The 18,013-nt window shown below is 35.3% G+C and overlaps 4 protein-coding genes across 4 annotated transcripts; all 4 read right to left on the bottom strand.

The window, feature by feature from the left end:
• Positions 1–3,548: 3,548 nt before the first annotated feature.
• LOC148861405 (major allergen Pru ar 1-like) lies at positions 3,549–4,605 on the bottom strand. Its single transcript, XM_088941950.1, has 2 exons — positions 4,070–4,605; positions 3,549–3,976 (listed from the first exon to the last, which is right to left on the bottom strand). The coding sequence occupies exons 1-2, from the start codon at positions 4,251–4,253 to the stop codon at positions 3,678–3,680; spliced, it is 483 nt and encodes a 160-aa protein (XP_088798076.1). The 5' UTR covers positions 4,254–4,605; the 3' UTR covers positions 3,549–3,677.
• Positions 4,606–6,595: 1,990 nt separating this feature from the next.
• On the bottom strand, positions 6,596–7,923 carry LOC148861404 (pathogenesis-related protein STH-21-like). The gene is made up of 2 exons (XM_088986359.1): positions 7,639–7,923; positions 6,596–7,110 (listed from the first exon to the last, which is right to left on the bottom strand). The coding sequence occupies exons 1-2, from the start codon at positions 7,820–7,822 to the stop codon at positions 6,812–6,814; spliced, it is 483 nt and encodes a 160-aa protein (XP_088842485.1). The 5' UTR covers positions 7,823–7,923; the 3' UTR covers positions 6,596–6,811.
• A 4,016-nt stretch (positions 7,924–11,939) lies between these two features.
• On the bottom strand, positions 11,940–13,290 carry LOC148861403 (major strawberry allergen Fra a 1.08-like). The gene is made up of 2 exons (XM_088941306.1): positions 13,035–13,290; positions 11,940–12,465 (listed from the first exon to the last, which is right to left on the bottom strand). Exons 1-2 carry the CDS (start codon positions 13,216–13,218, stop codon positions 12,167–12,169), a joined length of 483 nt encoding a protein of 160 aa, XP_088797432.1. The 5' UTR covers positions 13,219–13,290; the 3' UTR covers positions 11,940–12,166.
• Positions 13,291–15,394: 2,104 nt separating this feature from the next.
• LOC148861402 (pathogenesis-related protein STH-2-like) lies at positions 15,395–16,723 on the bottom strand. The gene is made up of 2 exons (XM_088940999.1): positions 16,440–16,723; positions 15,395–15,957 (listed from the first exon to the last, which is right to left on the bottom strand). The coding sequence occupies exons 1-2, from the start codon at positions 16,621–16,623 to the stop codon at positions 15,659–15,661; spliced, it is 483 nt and encodes a 160-aa protein (XP_088797125.1). The 5' UTR covers positions 16,624–16,723; the 3' UTR covers positions 15,395–15,658.
• Positions 16,724–18,013: the final 1,290 nt, after the last annotated feature.

The raw sequence follows: 18,013 nt of genomic DNA, 5'->3' as shown, positions 1-18,013 counted from the left end.
AGCAAACCATCTCGTATCATAAAAAAAGAGACCAATGAGGTGGTATTCATCAAAATTCATTCATGGAGATGTTTGGTTAAAACTCTACCTTTACCATATCTTTCCGGTATCATAATTTTCCCATAATATAGACCAGATGGCGATGGAGCTGCAGACGGATCGAATTGGATATATTTAGATGGCAATAAACATTAGTGCAAATGAAATACCTCAGCTACTATTTCTGAACTTGTTCTCAGATCAGATCATTATTTGAGTTCAAACAAATACCATTTGCAACCAATCCATAAATCTTTTTGACAAGTTTAATGGTCCAACCACCCAGTCCAATGGTCTAGCCAACCCAATTGTCTGAACTCTGAATTGGCCCAGGTCTCATAACACAAAGCTCAGTAAAGGGCTACTGGAATTCTTTTGTTGGAAATTAAAAGAAAGGTAGAAAGAGCTAAACAAACTGTGGGGTAGCCTAACCTACCCAGCCACCCACTTAAAACCCGTCAAAATCCACCTATCTGCTTTTGGTTGGGTTTTGGGCTGGTGGATATCTCGATCGTTATTATTTTTGGGCTTGCTTTTGTGGGCTTTGTCTTCCCTCGTGTGGGCTGGGCCTTGTCTACTAAAACAACATTGGTTCACACTAGGGTTACTCGTAACTGTCAACAAAGAGATGAAAAATTCGGAGATATTATAGGTTGATGTCATGCTGGATACTAGAATTTTTGTAGTGCAAATTCCATCTCCGACACCTTATCTAAGTTCTAACATATTTAGGTGATGTTTGGCATCCATGATGATTTCTTGAAAACCACTGCCATGTTGGAGTTACATTAGTATTAGAGGAATCGGTGTTGATATTTCTGTTTGATTGGCCAATTTTGGTGATTTTTAAAAAATAGACCAAAAACTGATTCTTGAAATTTTTTCAGGGATCACCAATTTTTGGTAATTTCCTAACTTTTAGTTGATTCTGATTTGTTGAAGATGATGTGGCATTAAATAATAACTCTAATGCAAAAATAACCGGCCCTTGAGAATCAGTGTCAAACTAAGTAAAAAAATTGGCTTACATAACAGAAATGATATCAAATAACAAAATTTTAGAAAAATACTAATTTCAAAAAACACTAACTTTTGAAAAATAGGTAAGGAATAATCAGCATCGATGCCAAACATCACCTTTCAGTTTTATTTCAACATTGAATTGGCAAAAGCTCGATGGATGGGAGCAGAATTGAATGTCTCATTTTTCACATTCACCATGGCAGTCAACCAACTGACTATATGGAGTCAAATTGAAATGCAATGAAGTTTATTTCAACTGAATGGAGATTAGCAAGCTCCAATCAACCCTTGTATCCGTTAATTGGTTTGTGATCCGGGATAGCTCCAAAAACTATGATTAGTTTGACTAAGGCCATGTGCTTATGTTAAAAATAAGTGCTTATTCGAATAAGCACTTATTTGTATTTGGCATTCAGCTTTTTCAAGTGTTTATTTTAAAAATAAGTACTTATTTCATCTTGGGCATTTGGTGGTCTTTTTCTCCAATAAGCACTTAAATAATCAATTGTGACTCTTTTGCCCTTCTTTTTTTTTTCAAATTTCAAAGCATCTAATCCAAAGTGAATGGATAAAAGTACTTTGATACACATACTTCCATAAAATTACTTTTATAAAAGTGCTTTTATAGTATTTTCTTAAAAGGGCTTTTATAAAAGTGTTTTCGTAAAAGTTCTTTTGTATTCATAAAAGTGTTTTTGTAAAAATACTTTCATAAAAGTGCTCTTATAGAAGTACTTTTGTAAAAGTACTTCCACAAGTGTTTTTTTTGTAAAAGTACTTTCATAGAGTATTTTTATAAAAGTGCTTGTGCAAAAGTACTGTAAAAATACTTTCGTAAAAGTACTTCCATAAAATTATTTTTATAAAACTGCTTTCATGTAAAAGTACTTTTACAAAAGTGCTTTTGTAAAAGTATTTTCCTAAAAATGCTTTCGTAAAAATACTTTTCATAAAATTACTTTTATAAAAGTGACTTTGTGAAATTGCTTTTGTAAAAAGATATAATTGGTATTCTAAAATTTACTATGAATAATTTTGAGAGTAAAAATTTGAATAAGTGCTTATTGTATGAGCACTTAAAAAAAGCTAGAAATTTTGGCTTAAAAAATAAGTCCTTATTTTTAATATAAGCACTTATTTCAGGCTTATTTACCAAACACCAATAAATACTTCATAATGTAATCATCGCACAAACAAACACTTATTTTTAAGCACTTCCAAACATGTCCTAAAATTATTAATTGTCAATTAGTATTTATCCTCCTGAGCCAATTGTCGAACACCATCGATCTAGTACAAGGAGCTGTGCCAATTAGTGAGTGACTGCATTTTGATTAAAATTTGTATGAATTTTGTGCCCTACCCATTTTTTTGTTGGGACGGGCTGAGATTCAAAAAAAAAAAAAAATCTCTGTGGTCTAAGAGTTTGGATCTGCTCCCATTCAAAAAAACACCCCAATGTGCGACGGGTGTAATCATTGAGAATGGCAAAAATGGAATGGGTTTTCATGCACGCCTACTGTTTAGGGAAATTATTTTTTAAAGCTTCTACAAATGGTCAGGCGTTTTTTTTTTTTTTTTTTTTATTGTTATACTGATGTAGTGCCTAATTGTCACAAATTATTATAATTATTACCTTTCTTAGTTTTACAAGTAAATAAAATATAAACGTTAAATAAAAAACATAAACGAAACCAAATACATACATAATTAAGGATTTAATCTACCCAATTTTCATCACTCAAAAGGCCTCTATTACATAGCTAATTGATCATCAATTTCTTTGTTCTTCATTTTTCCCTTACATTTCATTGCTCTAAGAAAACATGGGTTTCACCAGTTATGCCCAGGAATTCACGAACCCATGGCCCCAGCTAAAATGTTTTCTACTTTGATTCTTGACTCACACAACTTGATCCCCAAGCTCATGCCTCAGTCAATAAAAAGCACCGAATATATATATATATATATATATAATTAACACTTGCAAACAAAGTCGTCGCATAAACAAACATACATATATTTGATTCAATTCATATGCAGGTAGTAGTTTTTAAGTACTTGAAGCACCGAATCGACAAGCTAGAATCAATCACTTAACTGTGTTTGTTTACGGTGTAAAACTCCTCTGGTCTGGTTTTATACCACTTGGATGAAAGGTAAGTTATCACCGAAAATTGATGTAAAATTCCTTGCAGGTCGAGATTTACATCGATAATCAAGAGAAATTTCTCTCATAAAAACGATGTAATTAAAAATTTACATTGATAATCAAACACAGCCTTGTTAAGTTTGAGGCTTCTGCTGATGTTGATGGGCTAGGTTGGTTCGGACTGAACTGGCCAAATTTGCAGCTCTGATCTCCCTTGCTTCTGAATACAGGGGTCAAAAATTGGCACCCAAATGGATACAATCACTTGCTCTGTCGTCCAATTCAACATATATATTCGCCAAAAATCACAGATTAATTCAACATAGTTAACAAATGCAGAAACAAATATTTATATATTATCCAGCCAGATCGATAACCGATATACACAACACATGTAGATCTGTAATGGGAGAATTGAACAAAACAAAAAGATGGATTCGAGTAGACAAGACTAATTAATTAACTATTTATAGGCATTGGGATGTGCCAAGAGGTAGGCTTCGACAACCTCATACATCCCAATGGCTCTGTCCTTTCCGTCTTCAATTTCTTCTTCTCTGACCTCGACATCCCCAATTGTTCTGTATTCGCTCGACATCTTACAGATGCATCCTCCCCAGGCATTAGCTTCGAACTTAACCTCGTAAGTAATTGATTCCAGCTTCTCTGCCAATGCATCGCCTTCGATCAAAGTGTACTTACAGGTGAAATTCTCTTTGTCCAGCTCGTCGATTCGGTGCTTAACATATCGGTAGGGACTAGCTGAAAAAAGTTGTAACCAAACAAGAATTAGCATCTAGATCTATCAGATTTCAGAGTCTGTGTTATCGGATATGCATGTGATCAGAGGCTAACCTTGAGTAAAGTTGATCTGTTTGATGCTTCCAACATCTCCATCTCCCTCCAGAAATTCGATGTTCCTAATGGATGCAAACATGAGCTTGGGGCAGAGGTGGTGCGAGTCAAGGATCAAGGCCTTGAACAACCTAGATGGACTCACCCGCGTCGCAAACGTCTGGTTGATACGAATTACTCCCATTTTTCCTCAGCAAACGGTTCAAGCCTGTGAAGAAGAAGAAGACGAAGAAAAAGAAACGATTATTGAAGCTTTTGATTAGTATTAGTTGAAGAGAGACTAGTTCTCAATTATATGGATTGAGAGTAAAGGTGGGTAAGCCATCCAGTCAAACTCAACGCACTCAAAAACTATAAAATAGGGTTCTTCTCTTTTTGACAATTCCAACTAATCCCCAGAACTGGACACGGTTTATCTTTTTTAGAAGTTTCGACGGTGATACCAAAAGCAGTAGATAGTCCCAAAAACAAAGAAAAAAGCAGTAGATAGTGTCATAGTGGGATAGAGAGGAACGCGTAGAAGAGCACTCAAGAGTGTTGGCCATAGGCCCTTTGATCCTTATATGTATAATTAGTCTAAGCATTAATATATATAATATTATATTAATTATTTATAATATTACATATATATATATATATATATTATTTATAAATATAAAAACTCAAAAAACCAAATTGATCAACTAGTTAACTAATTAATTTGGTTTGAGACAATATAGAAGCCAAAGGGACTGGTTCTATTTCAAAAATATGCTCATGGATTGGTTATAGATTTGTGAGCAACCCCAGATTTTTTTTGGAGAGTGACAGTTCAGCCCAGGGTCCGAATTTTTAGGCCTGAAGTACAATTGGGGTAGGTGCCAGCTCGGAATTGATGTTAATTTACAGGCATTATGCATAGAGTAAGGATATTTGACATTTTGATTGTTTATAGATCTGCAATGAAATTCAGAAATCTGCATTAGGTCTGTTAGTACTTTTTCCTTTTCTTTTTTTTTTTTTTTACTTTCCCCTAACCCTTTTTCTCTAAAGTGCTGATTACAGGATTTGATTTTACATCAACACTGAAACACACCAATTAACCAGCCCTCAGTTGGTTTAGATTTACTGACCACAAAACGTTGGGCCCAAGACCCTACAACCACACATTAGGGTACATCTCTCCATTAATGACAACAATACCCAAAACCCTAATACCCCAGGTAACAAAGGGAAAACCTCATGAAACCCAAATTCCACCGGCAAAAGGGTTCTAATGAATAGTGCAAATTATGACTACTGGTTAGGACCTAGCTATATTGGGTAACCTCTAAGTTATGTAAGTAATAATTAAGGACGATCGTTGACCTGACTCCATCCGGAATCACACCAAGCCTGTACATAATGCAAGCTTGGGCCGGGCCAAACAAATCCAAGGCCCAGATACATATTTTTAATACATTTGTCAAAATCCGGGCAGCCCAAACCATGATCATTCCTATCAGTAATCCAAGAATGCTTCTGATGATCCATTAATATCATATTAAGGAGGTATTCATTTTCTTTTTTTTTTTTTTTTTGGATTTTGAGAGGGAGGAAAGTTGTTCGATAAGATTTTAGTTCTCATTAGGCATTAACCAAGAAATTCATGTTCATTTTTCAGATTTATGTGGGGATAAGGAAAAACTTACTTTTCCTAGGTAGGTAAAAAATTGTCAACAGTTGAAAGGGACAAAAATGCCCCTTTTAATAATTGACTTTTAAGGTTAAAATGATCATAATCTTATTTACATGAAAAATAAAAGAACATGAATAAATATACTTACCTAAATCGAGTAAGTGCATTTACCTGAATTAATAATTTATCGAAAAAAAAAATGAACGGGCCTAAGTGTTTTTCCCTTGTCCTTGGCAAGTTGCAGATTGTAAAATTGTGGCTTCATGAGAAATTTTCTTTTTGGTCCATTGTTGGTAATTAAATGATATGTGTGTGTGTGAGAGAGAGCGTTAATTAAATCCATTTAGTAGATTTGACGAATAAAATCTATAGTTTGTTAAAGGGGATGAAGAGACAAAGGTAAGTATAAGGATCAATCCTACAAAATATTCAAAAGGCGCAGTGGCTCGCTTTATGAAAGAAATACAAAAATCACCTTTAGATCTTCCAATCACAGAAAGCAAAAAAAAAAAAAAAAAAAACAAGCATAAGCATCAATCAAAGCGGTCCTAGGATTTGGACTCGTAGCTGGCCATATGAAATGGCATATTTTCTGGATTCCTCCTACTTCTACCACCACCTCATCAAGAGTTGAGAATATGTTTGGTTTGAAGAAAAAGGTAGAGAAAGGCAGAAAAACCTACTTTTTCTTCCTTTCCCTACTTTTTCCTTCAAACTAAATACAGCCCTAAATGTATATGAGAAAAAGAAATATGTATATGTAGATAATGTATTTACTTAGGCAAATAATTTATGGGCAAGAACGATACCTTAATGGAAATGAATAGTAAACAACTTATCCCCCACAAGATACCGGTAAACGAAGTGGATTATATTCATGGACTGATGACGAATTCCAAAGCCCACAAAATGTATTTGTATTAATCAAATATTATTCAAACAATATCCAACTAATGATGGACATGGATTTCTTATTCTTCAAGCCAAACTTCCAAAAGAAAAATCAATCATGAAAAGAAAGCAAGCATCCACCCACACAGTGCTGTCTCATCTCCCACATGGAGGAGAGTGAAGCAATAAGAATATTAAGCATAGAGATGGGGGTTCTCCAGGAGATGGGCTTCCACCACCTTGTGCATTGCCATGGCTTTCTCTTTTCCGGCCTTGATATCCTCTTCCTTGATCTCAAAGTCACCCACGGTGTGGTATTCGCTCGTCATCTTGCACACGCATCCCCCATCGGCAGATCCCTCGAACTTAACCTCGTAGGCAATTGACTCGAGCTTGTCTCCCAATACATCACCTTCAATCAAAGTATACTTGCACACGTAGTTCTCCTTGTCCACTGCATCAATCCTGTGCTTCATGTACTTGAAATGGCTGCCTGTGTAAAAACAGCATTCATTAAGATCAAATCATAAAACCATTCTTTAAATTAAGTTTAGGGTAATTTGAGTTCAATCGATCTCTTCCACAATTCCTAATGCGATGGAAGAGATTGAGTAGGGGGGAAAGATTCCTAATTCACGGGGGATGGTGTTTATAGGGGCCTGCCGGAATGGGTGTAAATACATTTGAGAAACCTGATCTATAAAAATTCGTAAAGCTTATTCAGATTGCCGAAGCAATTATTATCCGTTTGGCATGTCTTTTTGCGCAGGCTGTTGGTTTTCAAAAGTCGGACAGCCTGCGTTTTTGTTTTTCCTGTTTGGTTGAGATTGTCAAAAAATATCATGCCGAAAAGATGTACAAAGCCCGTTTTAAACAATTCAAAAAGTTCTAAATGAAGCTTTTTGATTTTTTTTAAAACCGTCTTCGCACAGAAAATACGTCTTAACAAAACGGTCTTAAGGTTATCAAGATATTAATGCAAAAAAGACTTGCCAATAGCAATTAAAGACAAATAGCGTACTTTCAGTGAAGCTGATCTTTTTTATGCTTCCAGCCTCTCCATCTCCTTCAACGATCTCAATGCTCTTCACTGAATGAGGCATGAGTTTGGGAATCAAGTTGTGGGAGTCAAGGATCAAGGCCTTGAACATCCTCGCCGGATGAACCGGGCAAAAGATCTCGTGACTGTAATGGATGACGCCCATGATTCGAGTCTGGAGGGGGGAGAGAGTGAGTAGAGGAAGCTGAGTGGGTTGGCCTAAGACGGGGAATTCTAACTAGAGTGAGTGCTGCAAATGCCCAAACAAAGGATTTGGTATTTATAGATTGAGAAAGAGGGCAAGATCAGTATAATTAAGTTGGTGTGAAGCTGAGTCAACAGATTCAAAGTTTCAAGGATTATACAAATCGACCGAGGGCTGGTCCCTTTTTAATCTGGTGAAGAGAGAACCAAACTTTGACCATAAAAGAGAGGAATATATCACGTTCCAAGAATCGCCTCAGTGGCCGCTTTTCCTTTCTGATTGTTTTTTTTTTTAATGTCTTATTGAGTTATTTATAGCAGATCCAGTAACATAAAGGCATCATTCGTTTATCCGGGCAAATTGTGGTGTTAGTGTTGGTTCACGTTTGTAAAGATAAGATGAGAGATTTTAATAATTTTAGCTGAGTATTGGTTATTGTCTGCAAAATTATCTTTCCGTGAGATCTATTATATTGGCGCTTGAATATAGATCAATTACTTGATTCACCAGCTTACTACCTAAATGGATAAAGCTAAAATGTAAAAATAGAACAGAAAATTAGGACTAAATTTAAGTTAAATCAAGCCGAATATTTAGTAATTTTAAAGTACAGGCTTGAGTTCAATTCGAGCTAGAGATTTGAGCTTGAATTTGACTAGAGTTAAAAGCTTGAGCTCGGTTCGACTTGAACTTAATTATAAGACAAATATTTTTATAAAAATAAAAAATTAAGAATTATTATAATCGAGCTTTATTGTGCTCGATTAAGTTGTGGGCCTTATAAATCAAGCTTTACTGTGCTCGAGCTCAATTGCTACCTAGGGGTGGATTCGAGCCAAGCCAAATAGTTTGAGGCTCGAACTCGGCTCACCAAGGTAGTATAAGGCTTGAGCTCGAGCTTGACTTGAAAAAAATGTTTTATAAAAATAATAAAAAAATTATATATAAAAATATTTTTTATTTTATATTTAAAAAATTAAGAATTATAATAATTAGTTATTATTATATATACAAATAAAAATAGTGTATATGTAATAATAATAATAATTATTATTATATGTAGCTATTTAAACTCGACTTGCGAGCCTTACAAGTTGAGCTATATTAGGCTCGAGCTTAACTTGATTATTAAATGAGCCAATAAATTAGATTCAAGCTCAATTCGAAGCTCAATTGAAATCGAACCGAACCAAACTTTTCATAAGTTGAGCTCGAATAACTCTTAAAAAGCTCGACTCGTGTCCATACCTAAATTTGCAATATGCATCGCATTGAATTCCAAAATTCGCCATCAATTCCTACACAAGTGACGTAGACAATACCTGGCCGGCCCTACAGGCCAAGAAAAAAATTGCAGAAATTGTATGCTTCAAAGATTGTGACAGAGTGGAATATCTCATTGAAAATCAAAAGTCAGTTCTCGCGACTCACAGCTCGGCGGTCGGTGTCAAGCTGGTACCGGTTCTTAACTTTACTGCCTCTTATTATTATTTTTTATTTTTTAGATAAGGATTTAGTACCGAGTCTAACTTTCACATTCACAAAGAAGATATCTCTCTTTCCGCTTAACTAAATAGGCCCTACATAATCCCATAGAAAAATAAGGCCGACAGAAAATGGTTCCTTATCTAATTAGTTAATATACATAGAGAATACAATTCAAATTAAATGGATTTATTATTCAGACGAGCGTACAAAAAGTGCGTAAGGTTTAGCTTTTGAAATTTTCCCAACTTTTCATACAGGAAAAACCAGTTCTGAAAAACTAACATTAAGTGCGTAAGGTTTAGCTGAATGTTTTAGCAACAGGCTGTGGAATCAATGATAAAGTTTCACTTAAATACATGGGGCCCCATCTTTACAGTGGGGGCCATATTAAGGTGGTATTCGGCACATATTTTAGTCTGTTAGAAGTTCAAAAAACCAAAAAGAAAAAAAAAAAAACTATATTTTTCCATTTGGTATTATGTAGACCAAAAGAAACAAAGACAAGTGCATAAAAGACTGAAAAGGCCATAAATCGAAAGCTTTAAATGAAAATTTTGGTCTTTCCCTACTGATTTAGCTGTTTTTTAAATAACAGCCCAAAAAACCACAACGTAAACCAAACAGTCTTGGTCTTTATAATTACAAAACAGCCCCAATATAAAACCCAAACAATTGTCTGAGTGTTTGCTGTCCTGTAGAAGATCTGCTAGAAATTTATAATTACAAAACAGCCCCAATATAAAACCAAAACAATTGTTTATGATGTTTTTTCGTTTTAATTATTTTATATTCCTAATAAGCATTTGCATTGACAATACCACCATATCTTTTAATTATTCTCATAAATATGAAAATTAGATAAGAAGCCGTTGCCTAGCTATGGTGGTGATTGAGCTGAATAGTCTAAGTCAAACCTTTAGTCCACAAAAGCAGTTCCTAGTGTCGATGTATAAAATCATGACTCAGAGGTTTTTTTTTTTTTTTTTTTTTTTTGAATAATTCAAACCCACCTTTCTAGTCCAAATTTTGAAATTCTAGAGCCCTTGAAAGTTTAAAAAAGTTATTTGAAACTTTAAGCAAGATCATCCCCACTACCCCGAAAATTAGATTTATTAAATTCATCAGGACCTCGGAAGTTGACATTGAAAGTGCCTTTTATAGCTTTTAGCTACTTCTAAGTTAGACCAGAAAAGTTATACAAACATTTAATAAGCCGGAGAGAAGACCTACACCTTGTATATTGGTAGTTAAAATTCAAGTCAAAAACGTGGTTGATTGGTTAATCGGAAGAGTTCTGATCAATCAAAGCATTTCATGAATTTTGATCGAATCCATGAAATAATAGTTGTATCCAAGGTTTTTAAAACAGATCCGGAGAACGAATCAATCAGAGTCTAGTTTTCGGGTTGAATGGTCTAATCATTCGGTTCCCGTTTTGACAAAAAATTAAAAAAATAAAAAACAGTCAAAACTATTCAAATGGTTAACCGCCCGGGTCAGTGGACAGGTCACCTGACCGATTTCCTCCCTTTATTAATTTTGAAGGAATTTAAAACCTTATTAGAATAACGTATAATTGTGCTCAGAAAATTTAATAATATAAAGCAGAATTTACCACAAAGATATTGAAAAAGGAATCTTAACTATCATCTGCAAATTAATTGTGCTAAGGAATCATGTCAAATTATGTATTGTTTACAATCAATGGTATATTGTGTTCAATTTAGAAAGCTATCATCTGCAAAGTAAGCACTTATTGATAAATTATCAAAACATAACTAATAGCTGACGTCCCAGTAATCAAGCTTTAATTTAGAAATTGAGTTTCAAAGCTGGGCTGAACAATGATTCCCTCTACATACTTCTTGTCAATTTCTTAAATTATATTTATCTATTTTTTTAAATGAAATGTTTAATAATTGTCACGATTTTTCTTAAGTCCAAAAGCTAATTCAAGTCATATATCACTTAAATCTCTATAGATATCTCCCTGCAAATGATATTGTCAGTCAAGGGAGGAGATTGATCAGACCTTCTTACAGTTTTTTGTTTAACAGATCCAAACGACTTAGCCAACAAATGTGCAAACACGGCACATAATTGACTCAGTGAGAACTTGGTAAAGCTCTGCAACAGATTTCTGCAATGGGCAATGACTATTCCATATTGCCTGGGTGGTTCCACATAATCCACCAACAGGATGTTTGTGATCTTTTTTGTTTTTTTTTTAGCATTCTGAAAATGATTGATGAAAGATCAAGTTCAATATTTTTGTTAGGGATGCAATGGATAGGATCGAATTTGGTTCTGTTCATTGGTCTGATGAATCTCACAATGTAAACCCCGGCCATATCTGATCTGACCCAATGAATCTCACAAAAAGTAATAATTTGAAAGGGGTATGTCTCATTCAATTGCTGATAATTTTTTTATGTGAAAAAGTTATTTATCCACTTAGGAGATATGTATTATTTAAGCGGGGTAAGTGATATGATATTTAATCCCCATATAAATCTAAAAAAAATAGCATAAATTTCCTGATCAATAGCATTTTTTACTAACTCTCCCTCTCAAAATCGAAAAAATAAACATGCCCTTCAAGTATAGTAAGGACTCTAGGTTCTCATAATACCAATATCACTCTCAATTCCAATAACTTTAATGTTACCACAATAATATAACACTGATGAACTCGTTGGCATACCACATAAATGTAAAGAAAACAAAGATAGATGACCAGTCGGCCATACAAACTATATATAAGGAGAAAGAAACTAAGACCACTATCATCTTCTCAACAGAGAGAGAGAGAGAGATTCAAGCATAGACTTCAGGATTTTCCAAGAGGTGGGCTTCAACAACTTTGTACATCCCAATAGCTTTGTCTTTGCCTGCCTTGATTTCTTCTTCTTTGATGTCGATGCCGTCGGCGGTGTGATACTCGCTTGTCATCTTGCAGACGGATCCTCCATTGCCAGAAGCCTCCAACTTCACCTCATATATGATGGATTTGAGTTTGTCGCCCAGTACATCACCTTCAATCAATGTATACTTGCACACCAAATTCTCCTTGTCGAGACCATCAATCCGGTGCTTCAAGAATTTGAAATGGCTACCTGCATGCATATTGTTAGAGAATAAAACCTATTTAAGACTTCATTTAATAACTTAAGCTTTTAGGTTGAATGATTCTTTGAGACATATGAACGCATAAACACTCTTTATTATGTTTAGTAATAATCAAGTTCTTTTTTAGCAAACAGTCCAATATCTTAATTACTACCACTACAGGAAAATGGGGCTATAAGTATTGTACTTAAGCTACGGGCATAACATAAACATAACGTCCGTAGCTAAAAGCTGGGCTATAAACACTAAACAGTATTAATAATTAAGGCCCTGTTTGATTCATGGGAATAGGGGTTACATTCCCATTCTTGCAGGAATGGCATTCCCATTTGAGGGAATGGCCATTACCTGGTCCTCTCTTGGGAATAAAATCCCATTCCTATTGTTTCCAATTTCCATCCCATTTCTGTCTGAATCAAACAGACAATGGGAATAGACCATTCCGTTTCCGATTCCAAAGGATCGATCTCAATTTCAATTCCAAAGTATTTTGGTTCCAATTTCGACTACGAACCAACAAACGAACCCTAAGTTTTACATGAATAAGAAGACTAACCTTCATGGAAGTTGGTCTTTTTGATGCTTCCAATATCTCCATCTCCCTCAACAATTTCAATGCTCTTAATGGACTGAGGCATCAGCTTGGGAATGAGATTGTGGGAGTCAAGGATCAAAGCCTTGAACATCCTAGCTGGAGCAATGGAAGTAGTGAATTCTTGAGTGTAAGTAGTGACGCCCATGTTTGTCTTGAGAGAAGGAGAGGAACCGGCTCAAATTAATTAACAATCTCTAGGCGAAGGCAAAGTGCAGATGACGATCAATTGAGAGAGGAAGGTATTTATAGACTTATTAGAGGCATCCTACAAATCAATTAAGAGAGAGAGAGAGAAGTAGGTTATCTTGGTTGCAGAAATTAAAATCCATGCATTAATTCAACGTTAAGGGCAGAGCACCTCCATTATGGAATTGGAATGGGGTAGTCTCCCCATTTTGACCGTTACCATATTGATTTAAGAATCGAAAGAGATTAAAGTCGTTGAACTATGCCTGCTTGATTTAAACAAACTTGTACCTTTTCGATAGAAAGGAAAAAACAAAAAAACAAAATCGGGGTCTAACATTGTTGATTTTTCAGCCCATTTAGGCCCCTCTAAAGACCTAGTGAGCTGGGTCATAAAGCCTAATTCCTTTTTTTTTTCCCTAAAACTTGAAGTCGTCCTGTCCAGATCTAAACTGACATGATAGACCATTTATTAATTTATTGAATTGTTGGGATGAACTTATTTACCAGTTGAAGGCTGGCAGTCAGACATTAAAACTTTCGTCAAACTCTTATAGTCGTTAGCCAATCCTTTTTTTATAGTTGAAATAAGACTTAGAAGATAATGAAGACAATAATGGTGATGTGAACCAGAACTGAAGGTGAGAATGACTGAAGCAAGTTCAAAAGTTCATCATAATAGTGAAAATGAAAATCGTTTTCCACGGTGATTTAACTGAAGGGTCTCTTTAGTTTGTGGGAATAGGGGTGTGGAATTAGAATCAAGGCAGCTGTTTGGTTGGATGGAATGGAATTCCGATTTCCATTCCTAGTAGAATGGCATTTTTTCAATTGAGAAAATAACAATTAGGGCCTTCGGAATGAGAATCTCATTTTAACGGGAAAAAATAAAGGACAAATGGCTTAAAAACCCTCTAAAGCTTATTTTACTTAATCAGATGCCAACTCTCCAATTCCAATTCTTGTCTAGACCAAACAGACAGAGGGATTAGGTGATTTAGATTCTGATTCCAGGGAATGCCAATCTAATCTGACTGTAAATCAAAGTCACAGTGCCATCAAATCAACATACATATCAAAGAAAGATTTTTGTAATATATGTAACCTCCTCATCCTTGAGATTAATTGAACATTATAATATTAATCTTACAAGTAAAGGCTAAAATTTTAATTAATGAAATTTAATTTTTATGACTTACACTAATGCCATATGATTAGAAAAAGTTTGGGTAATTTAACAATCCTCGGTTGAACCTATAACCTTATTTTAGCATTTTAACCTAGTAATATTGAGCATTACAATACAGACTTCAATTTTCAATATGAAAGTAGCTCAAAAAGAAAGGGTTGTTTAGAACACAGAGAAAACAGATTTCAAACTCAAATTTGGCCCATTATCAGCCATTGATGAGAAGTGAAAGCAATCAGTAAATACATGATGAGTATAAAGGAGAGACCATTGGACAAGTGGATATATAGGTTTTATAGAAATTGAGATAGAAATAAAACTACATAAATTATCTTCATGGGGATACAATTGGGGTTGTCCATCCCCCTCCCCTTAACCCCCAATCTTAGTAATTTATCAATTTTTCAATAACCCAAACCCAAATGCACTTGAAATTTTTTAAACCATAATCAACCAACCCAACTTTACACCTATTTGACTGAATAGGTTAAGTGAAGAACGAATTAAACAAGACAAGATGGTTATAATAGTCCAAACACGTCAAGGTTTCTAAAAATATGGTACTTTATATCAATGTTTTAAAAAATGACCCAGAATTGGAACCGTCTTGTTCGCTAGTTTTTCGGGTCAATGGGTCAACCGTCTGGTCCGAACGGACAGTCTGCTCTAAAAAAATAAATTAAAAAAATAACTAAAATTTAAAAACAGTCAAAACCCGTTGAATGGATTGAACAAGTTGACAGCTCAATCATCCGAATTAATGGATCGTTAATTGATTCAACAATTTTTGACCAAAAACCAAATTTGAGGTAAAACAGAACCGATTATCTGAACGATTCCTAAGCCAAATGATCCAATCATCCAGATCAACAATGATTCAAAAACCATGATTAACTTTATATGGAATGAGGCACATTATTATATTGTAGAGAAATTCTACAATGAAAAAATGTAACAAAATTATTAATTCTTTATTAATCACCCCACCATTAATACCAAGAAGGCAAGAATTTACCACATGTATCTAATCGTATGCATTACAAATCAAACATTTCAAGCACGCTCCCAACGGCGTGAAATGCCACAACATGGGGTAGGCTTATGTAATATGACACTTAAGACTCAGGATCATATAAATAATACAAAAAAGCAAGTAGAATAACATCTCAACAAATTAATTAGATCTAGAGACCCGGCCTCAACTCAAGGCTCAAGCATAGACATGAGGGTTTTCCGTGAGGTAGGCCTCTACAACCTTGTACATCCCCATAGCTTTCTCTTTGCCTTGTTTGATTTCTTCTTCTTTGAGCTCGACACCTTCTGCAGTGTGATACTCGCTTCTCATCTTGCACACAGCTCCTCCATCACCACATGCCTCAAACTTAACCTCGTATACAATCGATTTAAGTTTGTCACCCAACACATCACCTTCAATCAAACTGTACCTGCAGAAATAGTTTTCTTTGTCCAGAAAATCAATCCGGTGCTTCAAGAATTTGAAATGACCACCTGCTTATCAACAATGTTTTGCTTAATTAGTTTGGTTTCTTTTCTACCACATCTATAATGCCAATTTATTTTAATTTACTGCCAATTAGGATCAGATTTGATCCAATATGAATACTCTGTTTACAAATGGGGCCAGATCCAATCCAATCCAATCCAATGAATAATTAGACTATTTTGGATCGGTCAAATTCAATGTTTGGACCATCCAATCTGTTCAAATTAGTTTTAACCTAATTAGATTGGTTCCAACCCAAACCTGGTCCATTGACAGCCATGTTCCTATCTTCTATCAATGGGTATAAATCCATTGCAGATAGACCTGGTCCAGTCCAATCCAATAAATACTTTAGATCAGTATATCTGGACCGGTCCAATTCAATATGTCTTCTTGGTTCATTGATTTTGATTTGGACGAGAGTCCAACCAAAATCAATCCATTAACACCCCTACTACCAAGTTAAAGTTAATAAAAGTATAGTTACCTTCAGGGAAGTTGGTTTGCTTGATGCTTCCAGCCCCACCATCTCCTTCAATAATTTCAATGCTCTTTATGAACTGAGGCATGAGCTTGGGAATTAGGTTGTGTGAATCAAGGATCAAAGCTTTGAACATCTTAGATGGAGCAATGGAGGTTGTGAACTCCTGAGTGTAAGTGGTGACACCCATGTTTGCCTGCACAAAATAAATTAAAAGAGACGAGCTTAAGGAGGAAACAATGAAAATTTGGGTTGGATAGTTAAGTACTCAAGGTGAGTATTTGGATTGTGGAGATGAAGAGCTTGTGGGATAGTATTTATAGATGGGGATAGGTTGTGTGAATCTGAGCTGCGTATTTGTAGACTTGACTTTTCTCTCTCTCTCTCTCTCTACTAACCATTTTAAATGATAACGAGTTTGCTTTTTTAATAATTATGGGTCCTTGTTTGATTTTCAAAAACTTAGACTTTTGAGGGGGAATAATCGAGAGTTTACATTGGTAGGCTTAGCTATTAGGCAGGCTACCTGCAGGTAGCCCAACCCAGCTGCTGAGGACCTCAAGAAGTAAGCATCTTGGGCATAAAACTGGAATTCACGTCCTTATTGTCTCCTTCTCATGTTCTGAATCCTTATAGTACTAATTAACTAATCTGCGTATAACCAGATCAAAGTTGATAAAGCCCATGAACATGTTGTAATAATAAGGATCGTTTTCCAAACTGTAATGACACTGTAATCACCTTTCGTATTGAATTAATGCGATGGTAAAATAAGAAACATTTATTGTGTGTCGACAATTTTCCCATTTTTCCTCTGGAGCCAAGCAATTCTCCTTCTTAACCTGTTAATCCGCCCAACCTAATCATTAATTGACGGGTTGGGTTGTATTCATTTAATCACTACAAGAAAAACAGTCTAGGTCAACCGCCGCATCATTTAGTTTGCCCCTGAACCACTGCCAGCCTAGACCAAGACCACCGGCTTAGACAGACAAGACCGCTGCCTCTGGGTCGTCATTGGCAGATTGGATAACCCAATAAAAGAAAATTTAATGATTTGATGGATTGAGTCATGGTTATCCAATGGGTGACCCTTTATCCCAATGTCTCTCCCATGAATAACCATTGCTAAAGGTCTGCTCGCTCCAGAAAATTAATGTCTCTCGATTAAGCACTGTCACTCTATTGTCAATTCTAATAAGCTTCAAAGATGAAAGCTAAGCTATCGTCTGTGGAACGCCTTGTTTGATCTCTCAATCGCAGTTGGAATACGATCTTTAGCAACCCAAGTGAAGGTCAAGAAAGACCTGGTGAAGCTTTATTAAAATCTTAACTGATTTGCTAATTCCATCAGATCTCACTGATTCAAATCCACCACTTTCCTTCTACAAAACAGGCTTGATCTCGCATGCATGATTTCAATAAATATGATCTCTCTTTGAATTGCTTTAAGAAGGCCATCGAGGTAAATGAAATTTTTTACAGAGGAGAAGGGAATTTTCTCTTAGATCTAAACAAAGTGAAATCACGCTTGGAATCAAAAGTCACAGATCAAAACCTCTTGTTGAATGGGTGGACGG

This window comes from Nelumbo lutea, chromosome 4, assembly GCF_056320005.1.
Source record: "Nelumbo lutea isolate HS-2025 chromosome 4, American lotus-T2T, whole genome shotgun sequence".
Classification (NCBI taxonomy): Eukaryota; Viridiplantae; Streptophyta; class Magnoliopsida; order Proteales; family Nelumbonaceae; genus Nelumbo; species Nelumbo lutea.
Note: the sequence above shows the minus strand (reverse complement) of the source record. Positions and strands in the feature narration are given on the sequence as shown.

Bases quoted from the DNA above. Each gene is read 5' to 3' on its own strand.
- LOC148861405 (XM_088941950.1), bottom strand. From the start codon at position 4,253: ATGGGAGTAATTCGTATCAACCAGACGTTTGCGACGCGGGTGAGTCCA. The intron at 3,977-4,069 runs GTTAGCCTCTGA...AACTTTTTTCAG, and splicing joins ACAGATCAACTTTACTCAAG to CTAGTCCCTACCGATATGTT.
- LOC148861404 (XM_088986359.1), bottom strand. From the start codon at position 7,822: ATGGGCGTCATCCATTACAGTCACGAGATCTTTTGCCCGGTTCATCCG. The intron at 7,111-7,638 runs GTACGCTATTTG...GTTTTTACACAG, and splicing joins AAAGATCAGCTTCACTGAAA to GCAGCCATTTCAAGTACATG.
- LOC148861403 (XM_088941306.1), bottom strand. From the start codon at position 13,218: ATGGGCGTCACTACTTACACTCAAGAATTCACTACTTCCATTGCTCCA. The intron at 12,466-13,034 runs GTTAGTCTTCTT...ATATGCATGCAG, and splicing joins AAAGACCAACTTCCATGAAG to GTAGCCATTTCAAATTCTTG.
- LOC148861402 (XM_088940999.1), bottom strand. From the start codon at position 16,623: ATGGGTGTCACCACTTACACTCAGGAGTTCACAACCTCCATTGCTCCA. The intron at 15,958-16,439 runs GTAACTATACTT...GTTGATAAGCAG, and splicing joins GCAAACCAACTTCCCTGAAG to GTGGTCATTTCAAATTCTTG.